The sequence below is a fragment of the Pan paniscus genome, chromosome 11, assembly GCF_029289425.2.
Source record: "Pan paniscus chromosome 11, NHGRI_mPanPan1-v2.0_pri, whole genome shotgun sequence".
NCBI lineage: Eukaryota > Metazoa > Chordata > Mammalia > Primates > Hominidae > Pan > Pan paniscus.
In genome coordinates, this window is record NC_073260.2 from 10,210,623 (window position 1) to 10,235,205 (window position 24,583).

General features: G+C 50.9%; 1 protein-coding gene across 4 annotated transcripts in view; it reads right to left on the bottom strand.

Moving 5' to 3' along the window:
- The window catches only part of PTPA (protein phosphatase 2 phosphatase activator), a 37,685-nt gene that overhangs the window by 8,083 nt on the left and 5,019 nt on the right, over positions 1–24,583 (bottom strand). For 2 of the 4 annotated variants that reach the window (XM_034929255.2, XM_034929254.2), the window contains exons 2-8: positions 20,268–20,365; positions 17,719–17,805; positions 11,743–11,868; positions 9,213–9,330; positions 5,958–6,057; positions 4,257–4,381; positions 3,159–3,259 (exon numbers count right to left, since the gene is read on the bottom strand). In XM_034929255.2, coding sequence (XP_034785146.2) covers positions 3,159–3,259; positions 4,257–4,381; positions 5,958–6,057; positions 9,213–9,330; positions 11,743–11,868; positions 17,719–17,805; positions 20,268–20,365 — 755 coding nt within the window. The remainder of the gene's footprint in view (positions 1–3,158; positions 3,260–4,256; positions 4,382–5,957; positions 6,058–9,212; positions 9,331–11,742; positions 11,869–17,718; positions 17,806–20,267; positions 20,366–24,583) is intronic. The other 2 variants (XM_008975914.4, XM_014346307.5) reach the window with 1 other exon arrangement.

The window sequence follows — 24,583 nt, forward strand, 5'->3', positions numbered from 1 at the left end:
TTGTTTCAACTGCCCTGCTCAACCACACTCCACCCCCAGCCCCTCCCCCGCCTCCCCACCCTACCCCATCCCTTCCCCAGTCTGCAGGCTCCAGCCCTGTGCACACTTCCAGGCCCGAGAAAGCTCAGGGAGCATGAAGCTGTGTAACCAGTTTCACTCTCTGGACAGGGCCCTCTGAGCAAGCAACCAGGAGGCACCCTGTCGGCTTTGTCTGCCAGGGGCCTGCCCGGCAAGGGCTCCGAGGCAAAGGCAGGCAGATGGGCACTGGAAGACAAGAGCCCCTGCCTCCTGGCCAGCCTCGCCTACCAGGGCCAAAGAACAGATCCTCAAAAGGCCTCTGGCAGAGCCAGGGCTAGGCCCATGTCCTGGAGCTCCAGTGGCCCTGGGCCCCTACACACGGAAAGGCCAGAGAGGTAGTTTCTTTGGAGGGGCTGCAGGCTGCCCCCCAGGCCTTCAGTACCCCAGGGTCTCCCTAAGTCCTTCAGGGAGGTTACAGTCCTTTGCCTGTAACTCTGGCAAAGGAAAACAGACGAGTGGGGGAAAAAGGAATCGGGGTTGGATGACAAAAAAAAAATTAGCTCATTCTAGCCACAAAGGGAGAAGAGAAAGAACCAGAATGAGCGAGCGAGCTGCAGCCCGCAGTGACCCCAGGGGAATCGTGTGAGTCAGAGCAGCCATATTGAGCAGGAAATTACTCACAGACGCTGCGTTCCTGCCTCTCCACTCCCCAGAGAATCGGCCTTTTGTAAATGGCTCCTCTGTCAGTAACTGGGGGGATGGGCGGGGGTGGGGAGGCTCTGCACAGCGCCTTCCTGTCAGCTCCTTCCCTTCCAGCTGAAATCTGATCCCTCCCTTCCCAAAACTCCAAATTTAGAAGCCAGATTGAAACTGAAATTCTTTTCCTGCCTGCCCTGGGCTCTTAAAGGCGCCAGGGCTGCATTTACAGAGGCTGTAGAGGCCCTGCAAGGTGGGGTCCCTCACCTAGGATGCCCACAGGTATCAGGGCAGTCTTGGCATGAGACCCTGAAAGGGCTGCCTGATTCCACTCCCAAGTTCTTGGTGTTTTATTTAATCTCCCAGTTAAAAGAGCACCATGGTGAATCCAGGGTCTCCAGAGGAAACACTGCCTCCTTCCCAAGCAAGGCGTACAGAACTCCATGCAAGCCTCCAGGTCCCGAGTGAGCTAGGCCAGGCCACTCACCAACTAGGGGCTGCAAAATGCTGCTCACTGCTCCGAGGTGGAAGAGGGTGGGCGCTCTGGAGAACCAACACAACGTGTGCTGCAACCAGCGGCCACGTGGCAAGATGGGCCCTTGCTGCAGCCACCCCGGCTCCTGGGCACACTCCTCCTAGGGTCTACTGTTGAACACCATGCCCAAGAGCCTAGACCCAAAGTGAAAACCCGGACCTGTGGAGAAGGTGCGGAACAGCCAACAACTCTAGGCACGCCCTCCCCTCCCTGTTCCTTCTGCTGCCTCAAATAAATGTCACCAAACCCTCTCCAAGTTCAGTGTGCCTCTCCTGCCACCTAGTGACTACTTTGAGATTTCCTCTAGTGGAGGAACTGGGTCCCAAACTTTGGAAAAGCTTTTGGGGTGTTTATACCAACAAAATCAACCACCCAACTAAAGACAAAATTTTACCATGGAATCAATTCCCAAAATCCTGGAGGCCAGGCCTGGCATGCCTCCTAGTTAGAATATCGACAGGGACCCAGAGGCCTGGCCAGCCGCCGGGGGAGCCCAAACAGCTCAGCCTTTCAGCCACACCCAAGAACTCAGTGTGGCATCTGCACCCTTCTTCCCACCCTGCTCCTCCAGCTTATCCTGAGGTCCCCCAGGGCTCCGCAGACCCCCACATTCCACTCCACAGAGAGCAGCGCGTGACTGGCTTTCAAGGCAGTGAGCCAGGCTGCCCCCAAGTCCTCCCGACCTTGGGCCTGCCACACTGCTGAGGGCAGCAGATCTCCGGGAATGAAGTGGTGGCCGCCCAGCCGTCAGTCCCAGCTCCATTTGCTGACTTGGAAAAAATGTGTCATTCCCCTCTGGCCTCTGGAGTTTGGCAGAAGCCTGAGCCGAATGTTGACCAGGAAGAGCCTGGAGCCAAGGCTGCTGGTTATAACCCAGCTTTCTCCACCTCGTCGGGGGCTCAGAATACACAGCCCGGACGGAGAGCAGCCCCCGTGGCCAGCATCCACAGGCCTGCTAGGGACCTCACTGAGGCAGCAGACATCCGTGCTGGTGTCGGGAAAGGGACTGAGGAGGGATAGAACTATCAAACCCTCTCCAGATAGCTGAGCGAGGGCGCCCTTTGGAAACTGGGGCATGGGGATGGCAGAGAGGATGAGAAGTCCTAACACCTCCCTCAAGAGAGGTCCAGAGAGCAGAGGATCCCCAGCTTTCCTGTGCAGTCGCCTGGCAGGTGTGTTTAGATGCAGGTTCCTGGCTCTTGTCCCCTAAGATTCTGATGCAATAAGCTGGGATGGAGGGCCCAGGAATGTGCGTTTTAACAAACACCCTAGGAGATCTCGCACAAGTGGTCCAGGGCCCACTGCAAGGAATCCTGCCTTGGTGAGACAATAACTTCCAGTTCCAGAACCCAGCCGTGGGGCTGGCTGTCCAGTGACTGCCACCACAGGCCAGGCCTGCGCACTCCCACTCCAGCACTTTGCTCGGGCCCCCGTCCTCAGGCACTGACAGAGACGTGTCCCTTCGACAGAAAAGCTGTCTGCACCAGAAGTTTGCTCCATCTCCTCTGGTGGTTTCATTTTACACATCCACAGCACATGGTTCTACAGACCCTTGTGGGGCCCCACCGAAAGATGCTGACCCTCCCCCACAAACCTCCGCCCGCCCCGACCCTTTCAGACCTGCTGCAGCAGTCACCAAGGCCAGTTAGTGACCAAGTCTTAGACCCTCATCTCGAGACTCCTGTGGTGTTCAGGAGAAACTGAAGGAGAACTGGGCGGAGGACCTGACAGTCAGCAGCGGCTCTTTCGGAAGAGGCCCAGTGGTGCTTCCTTTTCAATAACCCACTCCGGCCGGCCCTGCCATTTTGGGCAGCAGCTCTGGCTCTTCTGATCCACTGTAAGGCCACCAGCCTTGGTTCATCTGAGCCTGGAGGCAGCCATGGGCTTCTCTCTCACCCCTCCTCCTCACCTCGGTAATAAACAGGATACACTCCAGGAACATGTAGTCCTTGTGGTTCTCATTCACGGCCTTCTCATCCACAAAGTGTCTGGGCTCCAGGTATGGGTGGTCTGGGAAAAGGAATGGGCCCCAGCGTTCAGAACCAGGCCCCACGACTACCTGGGCAACCCGGCCCAGCAGTCACACCCACCCAGGGGCCTCAGTCCTGCCCGTGGTGCCCTCAACACCTCACCTTGAAGGAGCAATAAATGACTCTGGGTTTGTGTATTCTAATGTGCTAAGCTCTAGCTGCATGGCGTTGGACGCATGACTTCAGCCTGCCAAGGTTCAGTTTCCTCACCTGGACAGTGGGGACAAGAAGAGCACCTCCTCCTAGGGGCCATGACAATAATTACCACACCTACAGCACTCAGTATGGTGCCTGGTGCAGGTGCCAGTCAGCAGAGCTGGCTTCATGCTGGCAGACCCTTCGCAGTGTCACTGAGAAGATTCGGGGAGGCAATGCACCCGAGGCCACAACTAATGGTCATTTATGAATATCAGTCTGTAGGCAGTTCATTCTTCATCAAAATAGAGATGATCACCCACCCCCATCCTGAAAACTAGCTTCAAGAGTTGGGGAGTCACCAGAGCAGGCCTCTCTCAGCCCCACAGGAAGCAGGCCCACCACCCAGCACTTGGCGGCTGCTCCCTAACGGGCCCCTTTGCACACAGCTCGATAATAACAGTGGATGACACCGGTCACCAAATCAAAAGGGTCCCTCATTTTCAACATAAAACCCCACAGCTGCTGCCAGGAGCTGGGGCGCATTTCACACCAGTCCATTATGCACCAGGCGTGCGCCCTTGCTCCAGCCCATGTCACTTCCCATTATCTTGGTGGCGCTTGGCCTCCGCCTCCTCCAGCCCACCACACAGGCTCTCACAGCAGAAGGTCGACAGTAAACAGCCTCCCTCAATAGCTGGTCTAATGCCCTGCTTTCCAAGCTGTCACTGTCTGCCCTGGGCAGGAAGAAGGGAAGGAGGGAAGCGCAGGAGGGGCAGGGGAGGGCCACAGAACGCAGCCTTGGTTGGGGGTGGAGGGATAGGCACCTCCCGCTCCAGTACCTATCAGCTGCGAACTGCCCCAGATGAAGGGCAGAAACTGGAAGTCATCCAGACCCCACACTCCCTGGCTGCCGGCTGGCTCCATCCTGTATGTTTTCTGGAGTTTCCGCATAACCTCAAGGTACCTGCACAGGAGGACAGGGAAAGGGAAGGTAGCAAAAACTAAAAAGACAGTCTCACCCTTTCGGCCACTGGGAGCACAAGGAGACCCCAAAATAACCACTGAAGAGTGTTAACTGGTCTCAATTTCAATAATGTAGCTTTATTTCCCCCAACAAACACTCAGCCATCTTTTGGCTCAGGAAAGGCATAAAAATCACTGATTAAGGGCCCGGGCGCGGTGGCTCACGCCTGTAATCCCAGCACTTTGGGAGGCCGAGGCAGGCGGATCACAAGGTCAGGAGATCGAGACCATCCTGGCCAACACGGCGAAACCCCGTCTCTACTAAAAATCCAAAAAATCAGCCAGGTGTGGTGGCGGGCGCCTGTGGTCCCAGCTACTCTGGAGGCTGAGGCAGGAGAATGGCATGAACCCAGGAGGCAGAGCTTGCAGTGAGCCGAGATCTCTCCACTGCACTCCAGCCTGGGCGACAGAGCAAGACCCTGTCTCAAAAAAAATAAACAAATAAATAAATAAATAAATCACTGATTAGGAAGGTGGGTTTTGGTGCCATCAACTCCTGACAACTTGTAAAACCCTGGGCAGGGCCTCAGCCTCTCCAGCCTCAGTTGGCCTGTCTGAAAGCTAACACAAGTCCCAGCAGGTTATCTCCTTGGTTCTTCTGGTTCCAACCTTCTATATTATCAGAGGCTGCATATCAACCACCTGTGAAGCATCGAGCACTGCTCCTGGGCTCCGTCACAGGCCTGCTGCAGCAGCACTGCTAGACTGGGGCCCGCAATGGAGATTTTAAGAGCTCTGGGTAACTGATCCACATCAGTGCTGCCCAGCGACTGGCTTGGGTGGTGTGGGGCAGCAGGTCAGAGTCTGACTACCTGGGTTCAGCTGGCGTGAACCCAGTGAAGACACCGGATATCTCTGTGCCTCAGTTTCCTCATATGTAAAATGGAAATAACAGTTGCTATTTCATAGGGTTGTTGTTAGAATTAATGAGTTATACATAAAGTGCTTACAATTCTTCCTCCATATGGTCAACACTGTGTCAATACTGGCAGACATTATGTGACAATTCTTTTTTTTTTAAGACAGAGTCTCACTCTGTCACCCAGGCTGGAGTACAGTGGCACGATCTCAGCTCACTGCAACCTCCGCCTCCTGGGTTCAAGCAATTCTTCTGCCTCAGCCTCCTGAGTAGCTGGAATTACAGGCGAGTGCCACCACGCCCAGCTACTTCTTGTATTTTTAGTAGAGACGGGGTTTCATCATGTTGGCCAGGCTGGTGTTGAACACCTGACCTCGTGATCCGCCTGCCTGGGCCTCCCAAAGTCCTGGGATTACAGGCATGAGCCACCGCGCCCAGCCTATGTGACAATTCTTTCACTTGCTTTTACTTGGAGGTTAATTTGAACCTGCTGGAAAAAAGCCTTGGACACTCCATCCACAGCCAGAGCTTGATTAGGACAGGACAAGAGAACCATGAGCTACTCAGGAGAACCCTAGAGCACCCCATTTCCCAGTCTGAGGAGGAAACAGATGGCCCCTCACGCCCCCTCCTCCAACCCTCCTGTCCTTTCTCTCACCGATTGAACACCTTGAAGACAATAGCTATTTGGTCATCCACCCGGAGCACCCCAATCTTGCAGAGACAGCAGAGGAAAGCAGCGAAGGCTGCCTCATGCCCTGGAGGAGAAAAACAACCAGTGTTGACAGTAGTCCAGGTAAAGGACTGGGATTGTTTTAGTCTCTCAGAATCCGAATCATTGATAAGTGCCCCTCTGAGGAGGGTGGCCAACATGGAGACAATGAGACCTCTTCCCCATTCAGAAAGACTTGCTAGGCCCTTTCCTTTCAAGAACTATAATACCAGTACTGGCCGTGCATGGTGGCTCATGCCTGTAATCCCAGCACTTCAGGAGGCTGAGGCAGGCAGACTGCTTGAGCTCAGGAGTTTGAGATCAGCCTGGCCAACATGGCAAAATCCTGTCTCTACAAAAAATACAAAAATTAGCCAGACATGGTGGCATGTGCCTGTGGTTCCAACTACTCAGGAGGCTGAGATGGAGGATCTCCTGAGCCCAGGAGGTTGAGGCTGCAGTGAGCCATGATAAGGCCACTGCACTCCAGCCTGGGTGACAAAGTGAGACTGTCTCAAAAAAAAAAAAAAAAAAAAAAAAAAGAACTACCAGTACTATAATTCCACTCGTAAAAGACCCGGGCTGGACATTTACATTTCATTACGTAGGTTTAACTCACTCAGCAATTCCACCATATTTACTGAGCACCTACTATGTAAGCAGTCACTGTCCATGTTACGCACTAGGAGACAGTGACAAGTAAGTCCTTGCCCTCAGAAAGTTTATGATATATCAGGGACAACAGACATTATAAATATACAGTCACTACTATGATTCCAGCTCTGAAGGAGAAAGACAGGGTACTAACCGGAGGATATCACAGAAGGACCCTGACGTAAGGGTTCAAGGTTTCCCCTAAGGAAGTAACATCTAATCTGAAATCTGAAAGATGTGAGCTGGCAAGGCAAAGGGAGTGAGGGAAGCAAGAAATGCATTCTAGCCAGAAGGAATAGCATGTGCACAGGCCTTGAGGCAAGGAAAAGTTTGATCTGTTTGAGGAACACTAAGGAGGCCAGTATGTCGAAGGCAGTGAGAGCAAGGGAGAACGTGTAATGACAGGAGGCTACAGGTCACATGGGCCTTCTGGCCATAGGAAAGAGCTCAGACTTTACCCTAAGAGCAATAGGGAGCCACTGCAGGCTTCTAAGCAGGGAACACATGATCAGATTACAGGGTGAAAAAGTATCCTCCTTCCTTTCCCAGTCATATCAAACAGGAATGGTCTGCACTGTAGCAACTACTCACTGGACTGTGATTGAATCCCATTGTTCACAATGTCACACAAAACCTATCTGGAGGGAGGTGAGAAGAGAATGTGTCAGAGAATACTTCTGTCCTGTCTCTGGAGGACGAAGACCCCTCCAGGGCCTGGAAGCTTGTGAGCTCAGTTTCCTTCCCCTGCCACAGTTTCCAATTATGACCAGACAGGGCCCAGGCTCCCATTGTTCAGGGGTTCACATGCAGCTGGGGCACCAACCCCTGCTGACCTGGCCAGTCTTCCCTCTTTGATCTTTTCCTGCTGGTCTTAGTCAAAGCCCCACCCGGTCCAAGAGGGCCCTTCTCCAGGGCCTGCCTCTGTGGCTGGGGCTCCCTCCTGTGGATCACATTCCCCAGACAAGGGGAGGGCTGAGTGGTGCCCCATCTGCCTGCCTCAGGGAAGGAAGGCAGGCCCTCACCAAAGAAGAGGTCCTCCTTAGCTGCACAGGCCAGGCCCTGACCTAGAGAACGCCTCCCTTCTCTATTTTTGAGAGATGGGGTCTCAGCATGGTGGCTCGACAGGCTGTGCCCTGACATAGAGAACGCCTCCCTTCTATATTTTTGAGAGATGGGGTCTCAGCATGGTGGCTCCACAGGCCATGCCCTGACCTAGAGAACACCTCCCTTTTATATTTTTGAGAGATGGGGTCTCAGCATGGTGGTTTGCACCTGTAAGCTGAGCACTTTGGGAGGTTGAGGTGGGAGAACAGCTTGAGCTCAGGAGTTCAAGACCAGCCCGGGCAACATGGCAAAACCCCATCTCTATAAAAAATACAAAACAATCGGCTGGGCGCGGTGGCTCACGCCTGTAATCCCAGTCCCAGCACTTTGGGAGGCCAAGGTGGGTGGAGAAGTGATCTCACCAGAGGTCAGGAGTTCGAGACCAGCCTGGCCAACATGGTAAAACCCTGTCTCTACCAAAAACACTAAAATTAGCCAGGTATGGTGGTGTGTGCCTATAGTCCCAGCAGAATAATCGCTTGAACCCAGGAGGTGGAGGTTGCAGTGAGCCAAGATCATGCCACTGCACTCCAGCCTGGGCAACAGAGTGAGACTCTGTCTCAAATAAATAAATAAATTGCCAGGCTGGTGGTGCGCACCTGTAGTCCCAGGTACTGGGGAGTGGGGAGATGCAGAGGCGAGAGGATCACTTGGGCCCGGGAGGTCAAGGCTACAGTGGGCCAAGATCACATCACTGCACTGCAGCCCGGGTGACAAAGCAAGACCCTGTCTCAAAAAAATAAATATATAAATAAAAATAACTTAAAAATAAATTTTTAAAAAAGAGATGGAGTCTTGCTACGTTGCCTAGGCTGGTCTTAAACTCCTGAGCTCAGGCAATCCTCCCCCTCAGCCTCCAAAAGTGCTAGGATTACAGGCACGCACCACTGCACCTGTCTACACTTCCCTTTTAAAGTGTCCACACACTCCCTCTCCTCAAAGTCCAGGTCCCTTGGCTTACATGGACCACAGATCCAAACAGCCCAATAGCACAGAGAATGTGGCTAAGAGACAAGGGGTGCAAGGGAGAGGGTGTGCCACGACACTGCAAAGGCCACCAAGAAGCGTTCCCATTTCTCAAAGCTTCAGTAAGCTGCTGCCTTGACATACAGTAAGTGCTCAATTAATAATTATTTTGGTGATGATGAGGAGCTCAGAGACCATTTTCACAAGAACAGAAAGCAGCGCTGCGCAAGCACCATGCACGGGGCATCAGCTCCCCCTGGTGGACCACAGCAGAGCTGCAGCATCCGGGCCTCCCTGCATGCCTACGCCCTCCCTGCCGGTGAAACCACCCTGAACCCCAGCTGGCCCCAATAGGTTGCAGGTGCTTCGCGAATTCTTGATTGCTCTCGCTTGCTCAGAGGGCCCAGAGACCACCTGAAGCCCAAAACAGAAAGTAGTGAAGCTAGATAAGTACAGAGCCCCACAAGCAGCAGATACCTGTGCCGTAGTCAATGCGCGTGGAGTTCCCCACTGACTCCTTTAGGTAAACAGCCACCTCAGGCACAGCAGCTGCCAGATGGGTGGGGACCACTGTGGCCACCAAGTTTTCTGCTTCCTGGTAACACAAGAGACACAAAGTGGTGGCAGCATATTAAGCAGCATCCCAGTGGGCAGGTGCCCAGGGGCAGCACCTGACTGGGGGCCCACACTGCCATGCCAGGCCAGCTTGGTTCCTGTTCTGACAGGCCACAGAAGGAAGGGGAGGGACAGCATTTATTCTTCCACAGCAGAAGACTACCCAGGTGGCTTATCATCAACTGATTTTTCCAGGGCACAGGAGTCTAGGGGCAAAACAGGAGGAATCTGGAAAAAAGCCTCAACCCTCCCATGTGGTAACTCACTGGAGCCCCACAGAGACTCTGGAAGGTCAGTGCTATGATTCCCACACAGGCCACCTTCCTTCACACTTTCAGGTCAGCAAGGGCTTGTGTCATGTGCCATCAAAAGACATGCAGAAGAATGTTCACAACAGCATTGTTTAGAGTAGCCAAAAGGTGGAAATGCAATGGAAATGTCCATCAACAGTGAAATGAATAAATTGTGGTATATTCATACAATAGAATACTACACAGCAAAGAAAAAGACCTATAGCTAGACATGAAAACATGGATGAATCTCAGACATGACATTGAGCAAAAGAAGCCAGAGAGTTATACGAAGTTCAGAAACATGGAAAAAAATCAATTTATGGAATAGAAATCAGAATAATCTGGGCGATATCAATTGGGAAGGGGAGCACTCCAGCTAGAATGTTCTATTGCTTGACATGAGTGGTGAATCCATGGGTAAAAAACTTGGCATGAGTGGTGAGTCCATGAGTAAAAACATGTAAAAATCCATCAAGCTGTAAAGCTATAATTTGTCAGCTTTAAGATATAACTTAAGGCTGGGAGCAGTGGCTCACACCTGTAATTCCAACACTTTAGGAGGCCAAGGTGGGCGGATCATCTGAGGCCAGGATTTCGAGATCAGCCTGGCCAAAATGATGAAACCCCGTCTCTACTAAAAATACAAAAATTAGCCAAGCATGGTAGCGCATGCTGTAGTCCCAGCAACTTGGGAGGCTGAGGCAGGACGATTGCTTGAGCCCAGGAGGTCAAGGCTGCAGGGAGCTGAGATCATGCCACTGCACTCAAGCCTGAACAACAGGAAAAAAAAAAAAAAAAAAAAGATCATGTATCATCTTAAGAGTCCAGAGGCAGGCCCGGGCGTCTCTTGGAAACAGCACTTCACTGGGTCCTGAGTCCTCCCCTCTGCTCTATGTGAAAATATTGGGCCAGAGCAATTAGGACCCAAATTTCCTTAAGCTCAGTTGTAGACAACTGGCATGAGCATCTCCTGGAAAGCTGGTAAAAATCCAGGTTCCCAGTCCCTACCCAGACCTGTAGACTCTGCTTTTCTAGACAGGGTCTGAGATCCTGCATTTTTATTTTTGTTTGCTTTGAATAGGTAACACCTTCGTAAGATTCAAAAATAAAAACATCAGTAGAGGATCAGTTCAATAGACTAGTCCATCCACACCATGGAGTATGCAGCTAGCATTCCAAGTGGGTGTGCAATGGCTCCATCATAGCTCACTGCAGCCTCAAACTCCAGAGCTCAAGTCATTCTCCTGCTTCAGCCACCCAAGCAGCTGGGACCAAAGGTGTGCAGCACCATTTCTTATTTTTTGCAGAAACGGGGTCTTGCTATGTTGCCCAACCTACTCACAAACTCCTGGGCTCAAGTGATCCTCCCGCCTTAACCTCCCCGAATTCTGAGATTACATGTATGAGCCACCGTGCCCAGCTATGAAAAAAATTCCTTTTTGGGGCCGAGCGTGGTGGCTCACACCTGTAATCTCAGCACTTTGGGAGGCCGAGATGGGCGGATCACAAGGTCAGGAGATCAAGACCATCCTGGCTAACACGGTGAAACCCCGTCTCTACGAAAAATACAAAAAATTAGCCGGGCGTGGTGGTGGGTGCCTGTAGTCCCAGCTACTCGGGAGGCTGAGGCAGGAGAATGGCGTGAACCCGGGAGGTGGAGCTTGCAGTGAGCCAAGACTACGCCACTGCACTCCAGCCTGGGCAACACAGCGAGACTCTGTCTAAAAAAAAAAAAGATAAAATAAAAAATAAAAAAAATTCCTTTTTATAGCTGCACAGTACTCCATGATATTGATGGACTAATTTATTTAAATAATCCCCTACAGATGGATACTTGGAACATTTCCAATTTGCTGTAATACAGTGACTTAATAAACAGCCTTGTAGTGCAGAGGGCCGTATATGCACAGTCGTGTTTCCCAGAAGATGACCAAGCAGAGTATAAACTCATTTGTATTTTGCTAAGTGAAATTGACATTTTAACAAACTGAGATTTGTATATGCCTAGAAGCGCTATACAATGCAGGCCCTTCCCCAACTGGTGCCAGAACCACCCTCACTGCCAGCCCAGTCCCTGGCCTGTCCTGTGGCAGCCTCACCTCATCAAGTTTGGCATACCAGATCCTGTATGCCTTATTCCCAAACCGAGAGGGCTGGTCCACTGGAGGAGTCTCATCAATCCACCTGTCCAGAGTGTTGAGAAGAGCGACTAGTTTCTCAATGGCCTGTGGAGGCAAAATAGAGGGGTCCAAGCTACAGAGCAAGTGGCTCCCGCTTAGCCACAGAGGGAAGTCCACTGCTGCCAGACAATGACCCCTTGGCATGGCCCCTACTGGCAACTCTCCCCCATCCCTCTTTCTTCCCCACTGTCCTGAATATGAAGGAGGGTCAGGAGAGCATGATGGGCTTTCCAGAGAGGGAAGCACACTAGGCTGATGGGACAGGGACTGGGTGGCTTTAGCACCTGGTTTCTGTAGGCAGCCTACCCATGGGCTGCCGCTATAGACAAGCTAACTCCAGCCCTGACATCTTTTTAAAAAGACTTTATGGAAGCCTTTTGTTCAGTATGCAATACCTACTCATCATAAAAAATAGAAATATAAACAGAAGAAAATGAAAATGACCAGTAATCCTGCCACCCAGAAATACACTAAACTTTTTTTTTTTTTTTTTGAGACAGAGTTTCGCTCTTGTTGCCCAGGCTTGAGTGCAGTGGTGCAATCTCGGCTCACTGCAACCTTTGCCTCCCAGGTTCAAGCGATTCTCCTGCCTCAGCCTCCCAAGTAGCTGGGACTAAAGGCGCACACCACCACGCCCAGCTAATTTTTGTATTTCTAGTAGAGATGGGGTTTCTCCATGTTAGTCAGGCTGGTCTCAAACTCCCGACCTCAAGTGATCCACCTGCATCGGCCTCCCAAAGTTCTGGGATTACAAGCGTGAGCCACCGTGCCTGGCCTATACTAAACATTTTAACATACCCTTCTGTGTTATCTTCTTATAGTGTTTTATATGGTTTAGCATGGTGGGCCTGGATTCAAACCCCAGCTAAAACACCATTTAGCTGCTGTGAGACCTTGAGCAAGTGACTAACTCTGAGCCTCTCAGTTTCTTCGTCTAAAAAATGGGGCTGATGATAAATACTTCCTAAGGTGCACAGTGCCCGGCGCAGGGTAATGGTATACATTCATCGCAGGACACATTCTGCTTTGCAGCCTGCTCCTTTTCCTCATGAACCTCATTCCACATCTACATATAAACATAATCTTATGACAACTTTTACTAAGTGAATAACATTTCATCGTGCCACTGCATTATAATTAATTTAATTCCTCACTGTTAAATGTTTGGGTTATTTCCACCTGTTTCACTACCTATTTCATACACAATGCTATGGTAAATCAGCTTGCAACTCAATCTTTGTGGAAATGCCAGGTCATCGTGTGCAATGCTTTGTAGGGTGGCAGAGTTTGAGAGCCCATCCCCCTACACCTTTCCCACAGAAGACAGGGACCAAGAAGTAGAATCGGAGTCAGAGGTGCGGGCAGCATTGGCACATAAAATGTTACTCAATGAAGAAATCGGGTGGCTGTCTATCCAACCCAAAGATCAGTTAGAAGATGCTCCTTCCAGGTTGGCTTGTAGAAATAGCCCAGCACCAGGGCTGGTGGAAAATACAATGCGGAGGCTTTCTGCAGCCATTCAGTCCTGAGAAAAGAGTCCCTGCCAGGAAGTGGATCTTGCCTGTGTCTATGGAAACAAACGGTATAAGAAACTTACAGGAAATCCTGGCACTGGGTAGGAACTAGCAGGGTGATGCCCACATGAGAAGTTGCGCCTGGGAGGGCAAGGCAGACCAGGCCTGCCATGTGCAAAGACTCAGCCAAGAGCTATGTATGTACCTGGGGAGAAGCAGGCTTAAGCTAATGAAACAGGCTGGCCATGCCCCCAGCTGCATATGTGAAACCGGCCCTGAGTGCTGCTCTCTCTTAACTCCCTTTATCTAGGCTTGGGGCATGGGAGGACAGAAAAAGTAGCCTGTAAGAGGAGAAATTTCCCTTTACACCTGGCTAAGGCAGAGGGCTAGGATGGCATAAAGCTGCCTTGCTGAAATGTGAGAGCGCTGCCAGAGCCTGGCTTTGTGAAAAACCAGGAATGGCTGATAAGCACAGGCCAGACCTAACCCATGCAGAAACGGGGGCTTACAATGGATGGCACAGTCATCTTGGCCCCAGGAAGCACCAGTCAGCCCCAGATTCCCCAGGGATCTCAGTCTTAGGCGAGGCCCTGAAGGGGACAGAGAAGACGGGAGTCACAGGAGCCAGGCCCCAGCTGCTAGCTCAGCTGGGCCAATGAATAATTCAAAGGCTCCCAGCTCCTCTTCAGGAGAGGGCTTTTTGAATGTAGGGGCTGCCTCTATTCTTTGCTGTGTTGGGAGAGAAGGGCTGAAAGAAAGGGAACTGGGGCTGAAACACCTTTGAGGCACAAAGAACAACTCCAGCTCTCCCATTCTCCCTAGGCCAGTGTTTCCTTTTTGGATTTCAAGGACCAGTAAAATCTTCCCTAACATTTTACTGACCATTTTTGAATTTTGCCCCCTTGTTTTAAAAAAGCAAACAGAACAACAACAACAAAAATAAATCTCCTATCACATTTATTTTGCAAAAATCGAAAATGTTAACCCCCATAAGAGGAGGACAGGCATCGTTTAAAATAAGAGCTAGCTGGCCAGGCACGGTGGCTCACGTCTGTAATCCCAGCACTTACGGAGGCCAAGACGGGCAGATCACCTGAGTTCGGGAGTTCGAGACCAGCCTGACCAACATGGAAAAACCCCATCTCTACTAAAAATACAAAATTAGATGGACATGGTGGCACATGCTAGTCGGGAGGCTGAGGCAGGAGAATCGTTTGAACCCGGGAGGCGGAGGTTGTGGTGAGCCGAGATCGTACCATTGAACTCCAGCCTGGGGAACAAGACTCCATCTCAAAAATAAAAATAAAAATAAATAAATAATAAAAAAATAAGAGCTAGTTTTTTTTTTCTTTTTGAGACGAAGTCTTGCACTGTCGCCTGGGCTGGAGTGCAGTGGCACCATCTTGGCTCACTGCAACCTCCGCCTCTCGGGTTTCAAGGGATTCTCCTGACTCCACCTCCCAAGTAGCTGGGACTACAGGTGCCTGCCGCCACGCCCAGCTAACTTTTTGTATCTTTAGTAGAGACGGGGTTCCACCATGTTGGCCAGGCTGGTCTTGAACTCCTGACCTCGTGATTCACCTGCCTTGGCCTCCCAAGGTGCTAGGATTACAGGCATGAGCCACCGCGCCCAGCCAAAAGCTAGCTTTCTGTGCAACAACACTATTGAAAATTAGAACTGACTAATGCCTAATAGTAACAATAGCTAATAACAATCGAAGTATTTATTTAGTATGTGTTAGGCGCTATGCAAAAGACAACCACTACTCGTGGGATCTCAGTGAATTTTCCCCAGGGGGCCATGACTAGTCTGCTGACTCTTACCACTCTACAGATGAGGAAACAGAGGGTCAAAAATGATTCACAAGTGATGAAACTAGCCAGCTTGACTCCAGAACCCAAGCATGTAACCACACTGCAATCCTGCCAAAGTACAGCCCTTGAGCTAAGACAATACCTGGGCCGGGCGCAGCAGTTCACGCCTGCAATCCCAGCACTTTGGGAGGCCAAGGCACCTGAGGTCAGGAGTTTGAGACCAGCCTGGCCAACATGGTGAAACCCCGTCTCTACTAAAAATACAAAAATTAGCCGGGTGTGGTGGTGGGCGCCTGTAATCCCAGCTACTCGGGAGGCTGAGGCAGGAGAATCGCTTGAGCCTGGGAGGTGGAGGCTGCAGTGAGCCAAGATCATGCCATTGCACTCCAGCCTGGGTAACAAGAAAAACTCAAAAAAAAAAAAAAAAAGACAATACCTGCTTGGTGTGGATGGCTACCATCAAAGCCATGGGCAATTAGGGGACTTGGCAGCTAAGGATTTGCTGGGGTAATTACAACCTTCCCCTTTAATTAGCCTTCCTCCACGACATTCCTGGCCCACTGAGCACAGCTGAGCATCCCTAACCACAGGCTCCAGGAGGAACCCCCTCTTTCCCCAGCCATCCTGCACCCAGAGCCTCAGTCCCAGAGGACTGAGTGAGCCCAAAAGGAACCCAAAAAGCCACTAATGGGCCTGGCTCCCAAGGGAAGGCTGTCTACCAGAAGCACAGGCCTGGTTCTCCTGAAGTGGACAGAACAGGACCTAGGTCACCTAATAGCCAGACAGGCCCAGCAATAGGCAGCTCTGCCAGGGGCCGGGTATGAGGGTGAGGCACACAGTGTTAATTTTGGGGCAGGTGGAGAAACTGGGCCAGGGCAGGGCTACATCTTACCCAACAGGCCCAAGGCTGTGGCTAGAGAGCTGGGTAGGCCAAAGTAAAGGGAGGCCCTTCAGGCCCTGGTGTCTGAGATAAGAGACTTAAGGTGGGACATGAACCCAAGAGGCTCCTGGAGGCCTAGGTCCTAGCCCTGGGAGACAGCATCCAGCAAAAGCAAACAGCCAGTAAGGCCACACCTGCCAATCAGTATCTGCCTCCCCTCAGCTCTTGCCCTCTCTACACAAACAAAACTATCTCTGAAACAACGTCCAAAAAGCACCCACCAGGCAGTGTGAACCCAAACGCAAAAAAAAATGCATGTGCCCTTTGACTCCACTTTGGGTGCACTTCATTCTAAGAATGAATCCTTCGGAAACAAGGCCCACAGACCTATGTGCGGGGATGCAATGATATGCGAGGAGCAATGTTTACCAAGACAACCTAAAAGTCTGAAGATAGGGGGCTGTTTAAATAAATGAGGGGCCAAGCTTGGTGGCTCACATCTGTCACCCCAGCACTTCGAGAGACCAAGGCAGGAGGACTGCTTGAGCCCAGGAGTTCAAGACCAACCTGGGCAACATAGTGAGACCCTGTCTCTATATTTAAAAAAAAATAAAATAAGATAAATAAATGAGGGCACAGCTCACTGCAGGAGAAGAGAAGCTCTTGCTTTCCTGGGTGACCACTGTCAGGAGGGGCTGCCCTGGAAGCTGGGTATGAGAAACACAGGGAGAGATCAGCTCTGCTGTAAATGTCATACACGTCTATTACTGATCTCTCCAGTGAGCACATTTACTGTTTTGTAATCTGTTTTAATTTCAAAAGTTATATAAAAACACCAGGCCAAGCGCAGTGGCTCATGCCTGTAATCCCAGCACTTTGGGAGGCCGAGGCAGGCAGATCACCTGAAGTCAGGAGTTTGAGACCAGCCTGACCAACATGGAGAAACCCCGTCTCTACTAAAAATAAAAAATTAGCCAGGTGTGGTGGCACACGCCTGTAATCCCAGCTACTCAGGAGGCTGAGGCAGGAGAATCGCTTGAACCCAGGAGGCAGAGGTTTTGGTGAGCCGAGATCGCGCCACTGCACTCCAGCCTGGGCAACAAGAGCAAAACTACGTCTCAAAATAAAAAAAGAAAGAAAGAAAAAAAACAATTAGCAAAAATACTAACTACAAAACAGCATATTTACCTTGATCTCAATTTTATAAATATCCATCTATTCACAGATTTCAAAAATTAGAAATATAGATATGAAAATGTGAAGTGCACATGTATTTGGGCGATCTTATTTTCTGCTCTGGCCCCGTGGTGGGCACTGAGCCCACAAGACTCTGGAGCTATTTTTTTTTTTTTTGAGACAGAGTCTCGCTCTGTCGCCCAGGCTGGAGTGCAGTGGTGCGATCTCAGCTCACTGCAAGCTCTGCCTCCCGGGTTCACGCCATTCTCCTGCCTCAGCCTCCTGAGTAGCTGGGACTACAGGCGCCCGTCACCACACCCGGCTAATTTTTTGTATTTTTACTAGAGATGGGGTTTCACCATGTTGGCCAGGATGGTCTCGATCTCCTGACCTCGCGAGCCGCCTGCCTCGGCCTCCCAAGGTGCTGAGATTACAGGTGTGAGCCACCACACCCAGTGACTCTGGAGCTATTTTTGGAAAGGCTGCTGCAGCAGCTCCTCCTGGGCCTACCTCAGAGACTCTGTACTCGAAGGTCAGCTTCTTCCCCTTCACACCTTCGTTGAGGGTAAGGATGAATCCGATGTAGTCAGCGTATGCCTACCAAACAGAGAGGAGAATGGGGATGGGGAGAGGGGTGGCAGACCCCCCCGCCCCACCTGCCCCGAGCTCCACCAGGTTACCAAAGAGCTCCGAGCTTTCTACTTCTCCTGACCCTGACTCCCAACCCAATAGCAGGAGAAGCAGAAACGTAATGCCAAATACCCGACCCCTACCCTCCAGAAAAGCTGGCAAGACAGTGACCACAGCGACACGCTGATCTCCAGCCAGAGTGAACCAAGTACTCACTATTGCTGCCAGCAGTTTTTTTACACAATAGCCCTATAAGGTAGACACTGCTGGCGCCATCTTACAGATGAGGAAACCAAGATTTCAAGAGAAGTGATCCGCCCAAGGTCTCCCAAGACCAAGATATCAGTAGACATGGAGCTAGGACCCAGTAGCCTAACTTCAAAGCTGAGTGGGAACATGCTTGTCCACGATGCTGTACCACCAGGAATTCAAGGAGTACCACCAAGTGTCTCACCCCCAGCAATCAGCCACCAAAGGCGGGCCAGGCTGTCTAGTTGGAGTGCAGATGCCTGCCACAGACAGGTCTCCCCACACAACCATTCCCAGCTCTCAACTAGACACTCTTCTTCCCTGCTGGGCTGCAGTTACACCCAACACAGGGATAAGAAAGCACTGAGGGTCAGGTATTGTGGTTCAAGTCTGTAATCCTAGCACTTTGGGAGGCTGAGGCAGGAGGATCACTTGAACCCAGGAGCTTGAGACCAGCCTGGGCAACATAGTGAGACCCCATCTCTACAAAAAATTTAAAAGTTTGCCAGGTGTGGTGGTACGTGCCTGTGGTCCCAGCTACTCAGGTGGCTGAGGTGGGAGGACTGCTTGAGCCCAAGAGGTGGAGGCTGCAGAGAGCCATGATCATATCACTGAACTCCAGCCTGGGGGCCAGAGTGAGACCCTGTCTCAAAAAAAAAAAATAGCATTGAGGTGCAGGCCCCTAGAGAGGCAGTTGCTGGGAACAAGTGACTCCTGATTGGTTTTGTTTCTTCTTCATCCCTTTTTCCTCTCTCTTTCTTCCTTTCTCCTTATCCAAGCTGGGGTGTCCACAGTAAGCCCTGAGACAAGCCCTGATATCTAGAAGGAAGTATTCCTATACCAAGATCCTCCTGCCAGCCATGGGATGACCCCCAGCAGGCCAGGCCTCTCCAAAGCAACTCTCCCAGACCAGGGCAAGTCTGAGCCCCTGTCCTGACTGCAGCTACACTGGAACACATGGATGAGAAGCAGCAAAGGAAGTGTCACATTTGGATTCAGACAAAGAAGCAGGTTCTCAACTAGAGCAATCTGGCTCAGAGAAGATCTGACAAGATCTGGAGACAATGCTAGTTGTGACAGCTGGGGAAAGGCATGCTGCCAACATCTAGTGGGTAGAAGCCAGAGATATTACTAAACGTCCTACATGGCACAGGACGGCCTCCTACAATGAAGAATTATCTGCCCCTCAATGTCCATAGTGCTGACATTGAGACGCTCTGAGGTAAAGCAACCAAGATGATGAAAGGACTGAAACCATATCCTTTGAGCAGCTGAAGGGACCAAGCTGCCACCTAGGCTGAAGGGACTGTTGATCCTGGTGAAGATTCAGAAAAGACATGATAACCATTTCCAAATACTGAGAGGGCAGGCTTGTGAAAAAGGAATCAGACAGGCTTAGATGGCCCCAAGCCCCAGTGAGGACAAGGCATAGAAGCTGTAGGGTGTGGGTCTCCTGGAGAATCTGCCCGGCATGCGAGGACCCCTGTGCCCAGCCTTCTGCATGAGCAACACTCTCCAGCCCAGCTCACCAGGCCGGGAGCAGGAGCCTGACGAGAACTGGGCCAGAGGCCTTCCCTGAGAAATTGAAATTGGCTTTCTTTTGCTCAGTCTGTCTTTCCACAGCCTGTACCAGAAGCCTGGGAGGTACAAGTAGTTATCTTCTGCCCATCATTTCAGCTGAGCAGCAGAGAAAGCCAGTCTGTGCCCAGTGCTCTGGGTCCCACCTCCCAGGTATTTGCAGGCTTAGCCATATCCCTGGCCAAAGTTTCCATGAGATAGCCTCTTCTCCCCTTGAGGCACTGGCTGCCACACTTGCTGTTACTTGCAGCCAAGAATCAAAGTGACTCGCTCCATCATTTCAAACACTCATGTTCAGCCAATACAGCAACACTCAAGGGGCAATGGCTTATGAGAACCAGGAGCGGAACTCTCCCAGGCTACCCTGGCAGCAGCCTGAAAAAGTAGGCAATCTTCCTGATAAAGCATCTCTGAGTACTGCCTCTGAAGGGAAGGGACAGCCAGCTCCCCTGTCACCTTTCTCCCTAGCTTCTGAAAACTCAGGCTCCAAGAGCAAGAAGGGCCAGGAACTCACCGCCCGTCATGCTAGGAAAACCACTGTCTTTGAAAAGCCCAAGTTTCTCACCACAGTTCCAACCCTGAAGTGCAGACACCACGGGTACCTGAGAACGCTTCCATTTGCCCATGTCTGGAACTGTGTGGATCTCCTTTTTTGGAATGATGAAGTTCTGAGTGGCTGGAGGGGCCTCCTCCGAAGAATCTTGACAAAAAAAAAATGAAAAAACAAACAGGTAAATAGAATCCTCCCCTACAACACACACACTCCCTTTCACCTTTTTTTTTTTTTTTTTTTGAGACGGAGTTTTGCTCTTGTTGCCCAGGCTGGAGTCCAGTGACACGATCTTGGCTCAATGCAACCTCCACCTCCAGGGTTCAAGCGATTCTCCTGCCTCAGTCTCCTGAGTAGCTGAGATTACAGGCACGCGCCACCACACCCAGCTAATTTTTTTTTTTTTTTTTGAGAAAGAGTCTCGCTCTGTCGCCCAGGCTGGAGTGCAGTGGCGCGATCTCGGCTCACTGCAACCTCTGCCTCCCGGGTTCAAGCGATTCTCCTGCCTCAGTGTTCTGAGTAGCTGGGATTACAGACGTGTGTCATCATGCCTAGCTAATTTTTGCATTTTTAGTAGAGACGGGGTTTCACCATGTTGGCCAGGCTGATGGCAAACTCCTGACCTCAGGTGATCCACCCGCCTTGGCCTCCAAAGTGTTGGGATTACAGGTGTGAGCCACCGCGCCCGGCCTCTCTCTCACTTTTAAACCAGGACTCCAACACCTGAGCCTAAGAATAAACCAGACACATACTTCCAGGACAGAGTAAGGGCTTGTTAAGCCAAACCCACCAGCCTCCTGCCCTCCCTCACTCTGGGGAGGAAAGAGAAAGGCAATACTGACAATCCCTTCAATAACCATGCCCTCCCTTCCCTCTCCCCACCAGAGCAGAACCGTTAGAAAAATAAAACCAAGTTGATGTTTCAGACATACACAGGCAATTCACAGAAGAAAAAAAACAGGTCAGGTGCGGTGGCTCACGCCTGTAATCCCAGCACTTTGGGAGGCCAAGGCAGGCAGATCACCAGATAAGGAGATCGAGACCATCCTGGCTAACATGGTGAAATCCCATCTCTACTAAAAAAGTACAAAAAAATTAGCCAGGTGTGGTGGCGGGCGCCTGCGGTCCCAGCTACTTGGGAGGCTGAGGCAGAAGAATGGCGTGAACCCGGGAGGCGGAGCTTGTGGTGAGCCAAGATTGCGCCACTGCACTCCAACCCAGGCAACAGAGCGAGACTTCGTCTCAAAAAAAAAAAAAAAAAAACCTAATTGCAGTAAACATTTGGAATAAATTGCCAACCTCCTGAATAAGCACGGACACGTAAATTATATGTGATTTCTCTTTCTGGATAAGGTTGGCAAATTAAAAACATCTGGCTAGGTGTGGTGGCTCATACCTAATCCCAGCAATTTGGGAGGCCTAGGCAGGCAGATCACTTGAGGCCAGGGGTTCAAGACCAGGCTGGCCAACTTGGCAAAACGCCATCTTTACAAAAAAAATTTAAAAATTAGCTGGGTGTGGTTGCATACCTGTAGTCCCAGCTACTTGGGAGGCTGAAGCAGGAGGATCACCTGAGTCCAGGAGGTGGGGGTTGCAGTGAGCTGAGATCACACCACTGCACTCCAGCCTGGACAACAGAACGAGACTCTGTCTCAATAAAAACAAAACAAGATTCCAGGAAGAGAAAACAAGAATTCTCCTGCTCTGTGGGTGGGAAGGACCTCCTAAGGGGACAATCTTTTGAAGTAAAAAACTGCATATACACAATGAGTCAACAGGTCTACTTACAGGAATCTATCTTTCAGATGTGCTCACGGAAACACAAAGGTATACACAAAGGTGTTTAATGCATCAAAAAAAAAAAGAAGAAGTCTGGGCATAGTGGCTCACACCTGTAATCTCAGCACTTTGGGAGCCCCAGGTGGGAGGATCACTTGAGTCCAGGAGTTTGACACCAACCTGGGCAACACAGCGAGACCCCATCTCTACTTAAAAAAAAAAAAAATTTTAGGCAGGGCGCGGTGGCTCATGCCTACAATCCCAGCACTTTGGGAGGCCAAAGTGGGTGGATCACACCTGAGGTCAGGAGTTGGAGATGCGCCTGACCAACATAGTGAAACCCCATTTCTACTAAAAATATAAAATTATTCAGGTGTGGTGGCGCATGCCTGTAATCCCAGCTACTTGGGAGGCTGAGGAAGGAGAATTGCTTGAACCAGGAGGCAGAGGTTGCAGTGAGCCAAGATCATGCCATCGCACTCCAGCCTAGGCAAAAAGAGTGAAACTCTGACTCAAATAAAAAAAATTTTTATTAATTAGAAACAACCCAAATAGGCTGGGCGTGGTGGCTCACACCTGTAATCCCAGCACTTTGGGAGGCCAAGACAGGCAGATCACGAGATCAGGAGTTGGAAACCAGCCTAGCCAACAAGGTGAAACCCCATCTCTACTAAAAATACAAAAATTAGCCAAGTGTGGTGGCGCACACCTGTAATCCCAGCTACTCAGGAGGCTGAGGCAGGAGAATTGCCTGAACCCAGGAGGCAGAGGTTACAGTGAGCTGAGATCGTGCCATTGCACTCCAGCTCCGGTTGACAGAGCAAGACTCCATTTCGGCGGGGGGGAAAGAAAAAAGAAACAACTCAAATATCAGTTGATAAGACAACGGGTAAATAATGATACGCCCAGGTCGGGCATGGTGACTCACACCTGTAATCCCAGAACTTTGGGAGGCTGAGGTAGGTGGATCATTTGAGGTCAGGAGTTCCAGACCAGGCCTGGGAAACATATTGAAACCCCATCTCTACTAAAAAATACAAAAATTAGCCTGGCATGATGGCACACACCTGTAATCCCAGCTACTTGGGAGGCTGAAGCAGGAGAATCGCTTGAACTGGGGAGGCAGAGCTTGCAGTGAGCTGGACTGTTCCACTGCACTCCAGCCTGGGTGACAGAGTGAGACTGTCTTAAAAAAAAAAAGAGACCGGGTGTGGTGGCTCACACCTGTAATCCCAACACTTTGGGAATCCGAGGCGGGTGGATCACTTGAGGCCAGGAGTTCCGATACCAGCCTGGCCAACATAGCGAAATTCCACCTCTACTAAAAATACAAAAAATTAGCCAGGCATGGTGGCGCACACCTGTAATCCCAGCTACTCGGGAGGCTGAGGCAGAAGAACCGCTTGAACCCAGGAGGCAGAGGTTGCAGTGAGCCGAGATCACGCCACTGCACTCCAGCCTGGGCAACACAGCAAGACTCCATCTCAAATTAAAAAAAGAGAAAAAAAAGATATGCCCACATGATAAAAATTTTCATAGCTTATAAAATGAATAAAATCTAGGCCAGGCACAGTGCCTCCCGCCTGTAATCCCAAAACTTCGGGAGGCCGAGGCAGGCAGATTGCTTGAGTCCAGGAGTTTGAAACCAGCCTGCACCACATGGCCAAACCCCATCTCTACAAAAAATACAAAAATTAGCCAGGTGTAGTGGTGCACACCTGTAGTCCTAGCTATTCGGGGGGCTGAGGCGGGAGGATCACTTGAGCCCAGGAGGCTGAGGCTGAAGTGAGCTGCCCTCCAGCCTGGGTGACAGAGCAAGACCCTGTCTTAAAAACAAAAAAAAATTAGAAACAACCCAAATATCAGTTGATAAGATGATGCGTAATTAGTTATATGCCCACATAATGGAAATTTTCATAACTTGTAGAAAGAATAAAATCTAGACCAGGCACAGTGGCTCACACTTGTAATCCCAGCACTTTGGGAGGCCCAGGCGGCAGGATCGCTTGAGCCCAGGAATTCAAGACCAGCCCAGGCAACACAGGGAGACCCCCATCTCTACAAATAATTTAAAAATTAGCCAGGTGAGGTGGCTCATGTCCGTAATCCCAGCACTTTGGGAGGCAGAGGTGGGCAGATCACCTGGGCTCAGGAGTTCAAGACCAGCCTGGTCAACATGGCGAAACCCTGTCTCTACTAAAAATAACAAAAATTAGCTGGGTGTGGCCGGGCACAGTGGCTCACGCCTGTAATCCCAGCACTTTGGGAGGCCGAGGCGGGCGGATCACAAGGTCAGGAGATCGAGACCATCCTGGCTAACATGGTGAAACCCCGTCTCTACTAAAAATACAAAACATTAGCCGGGCGTGGTGGCGGGTGCTTGTAGTCCCAGCTACTAGGGAGGCTGAGGCAGGAGAATGGCGAGAACATGGAACTCGGAGCTTGCAGTGAGCCAAGATCGCGCCACTGCACTCCAGCCTGGGCAACAGAGCGAGACTCCGTCTCAAAAAAAAAAAAAAAGAAACCCTGTCTCTACTAAAAATACAAAAAAATTAGCTGGGCGAGGTGGCGCATGCCTGTAATCCCAGC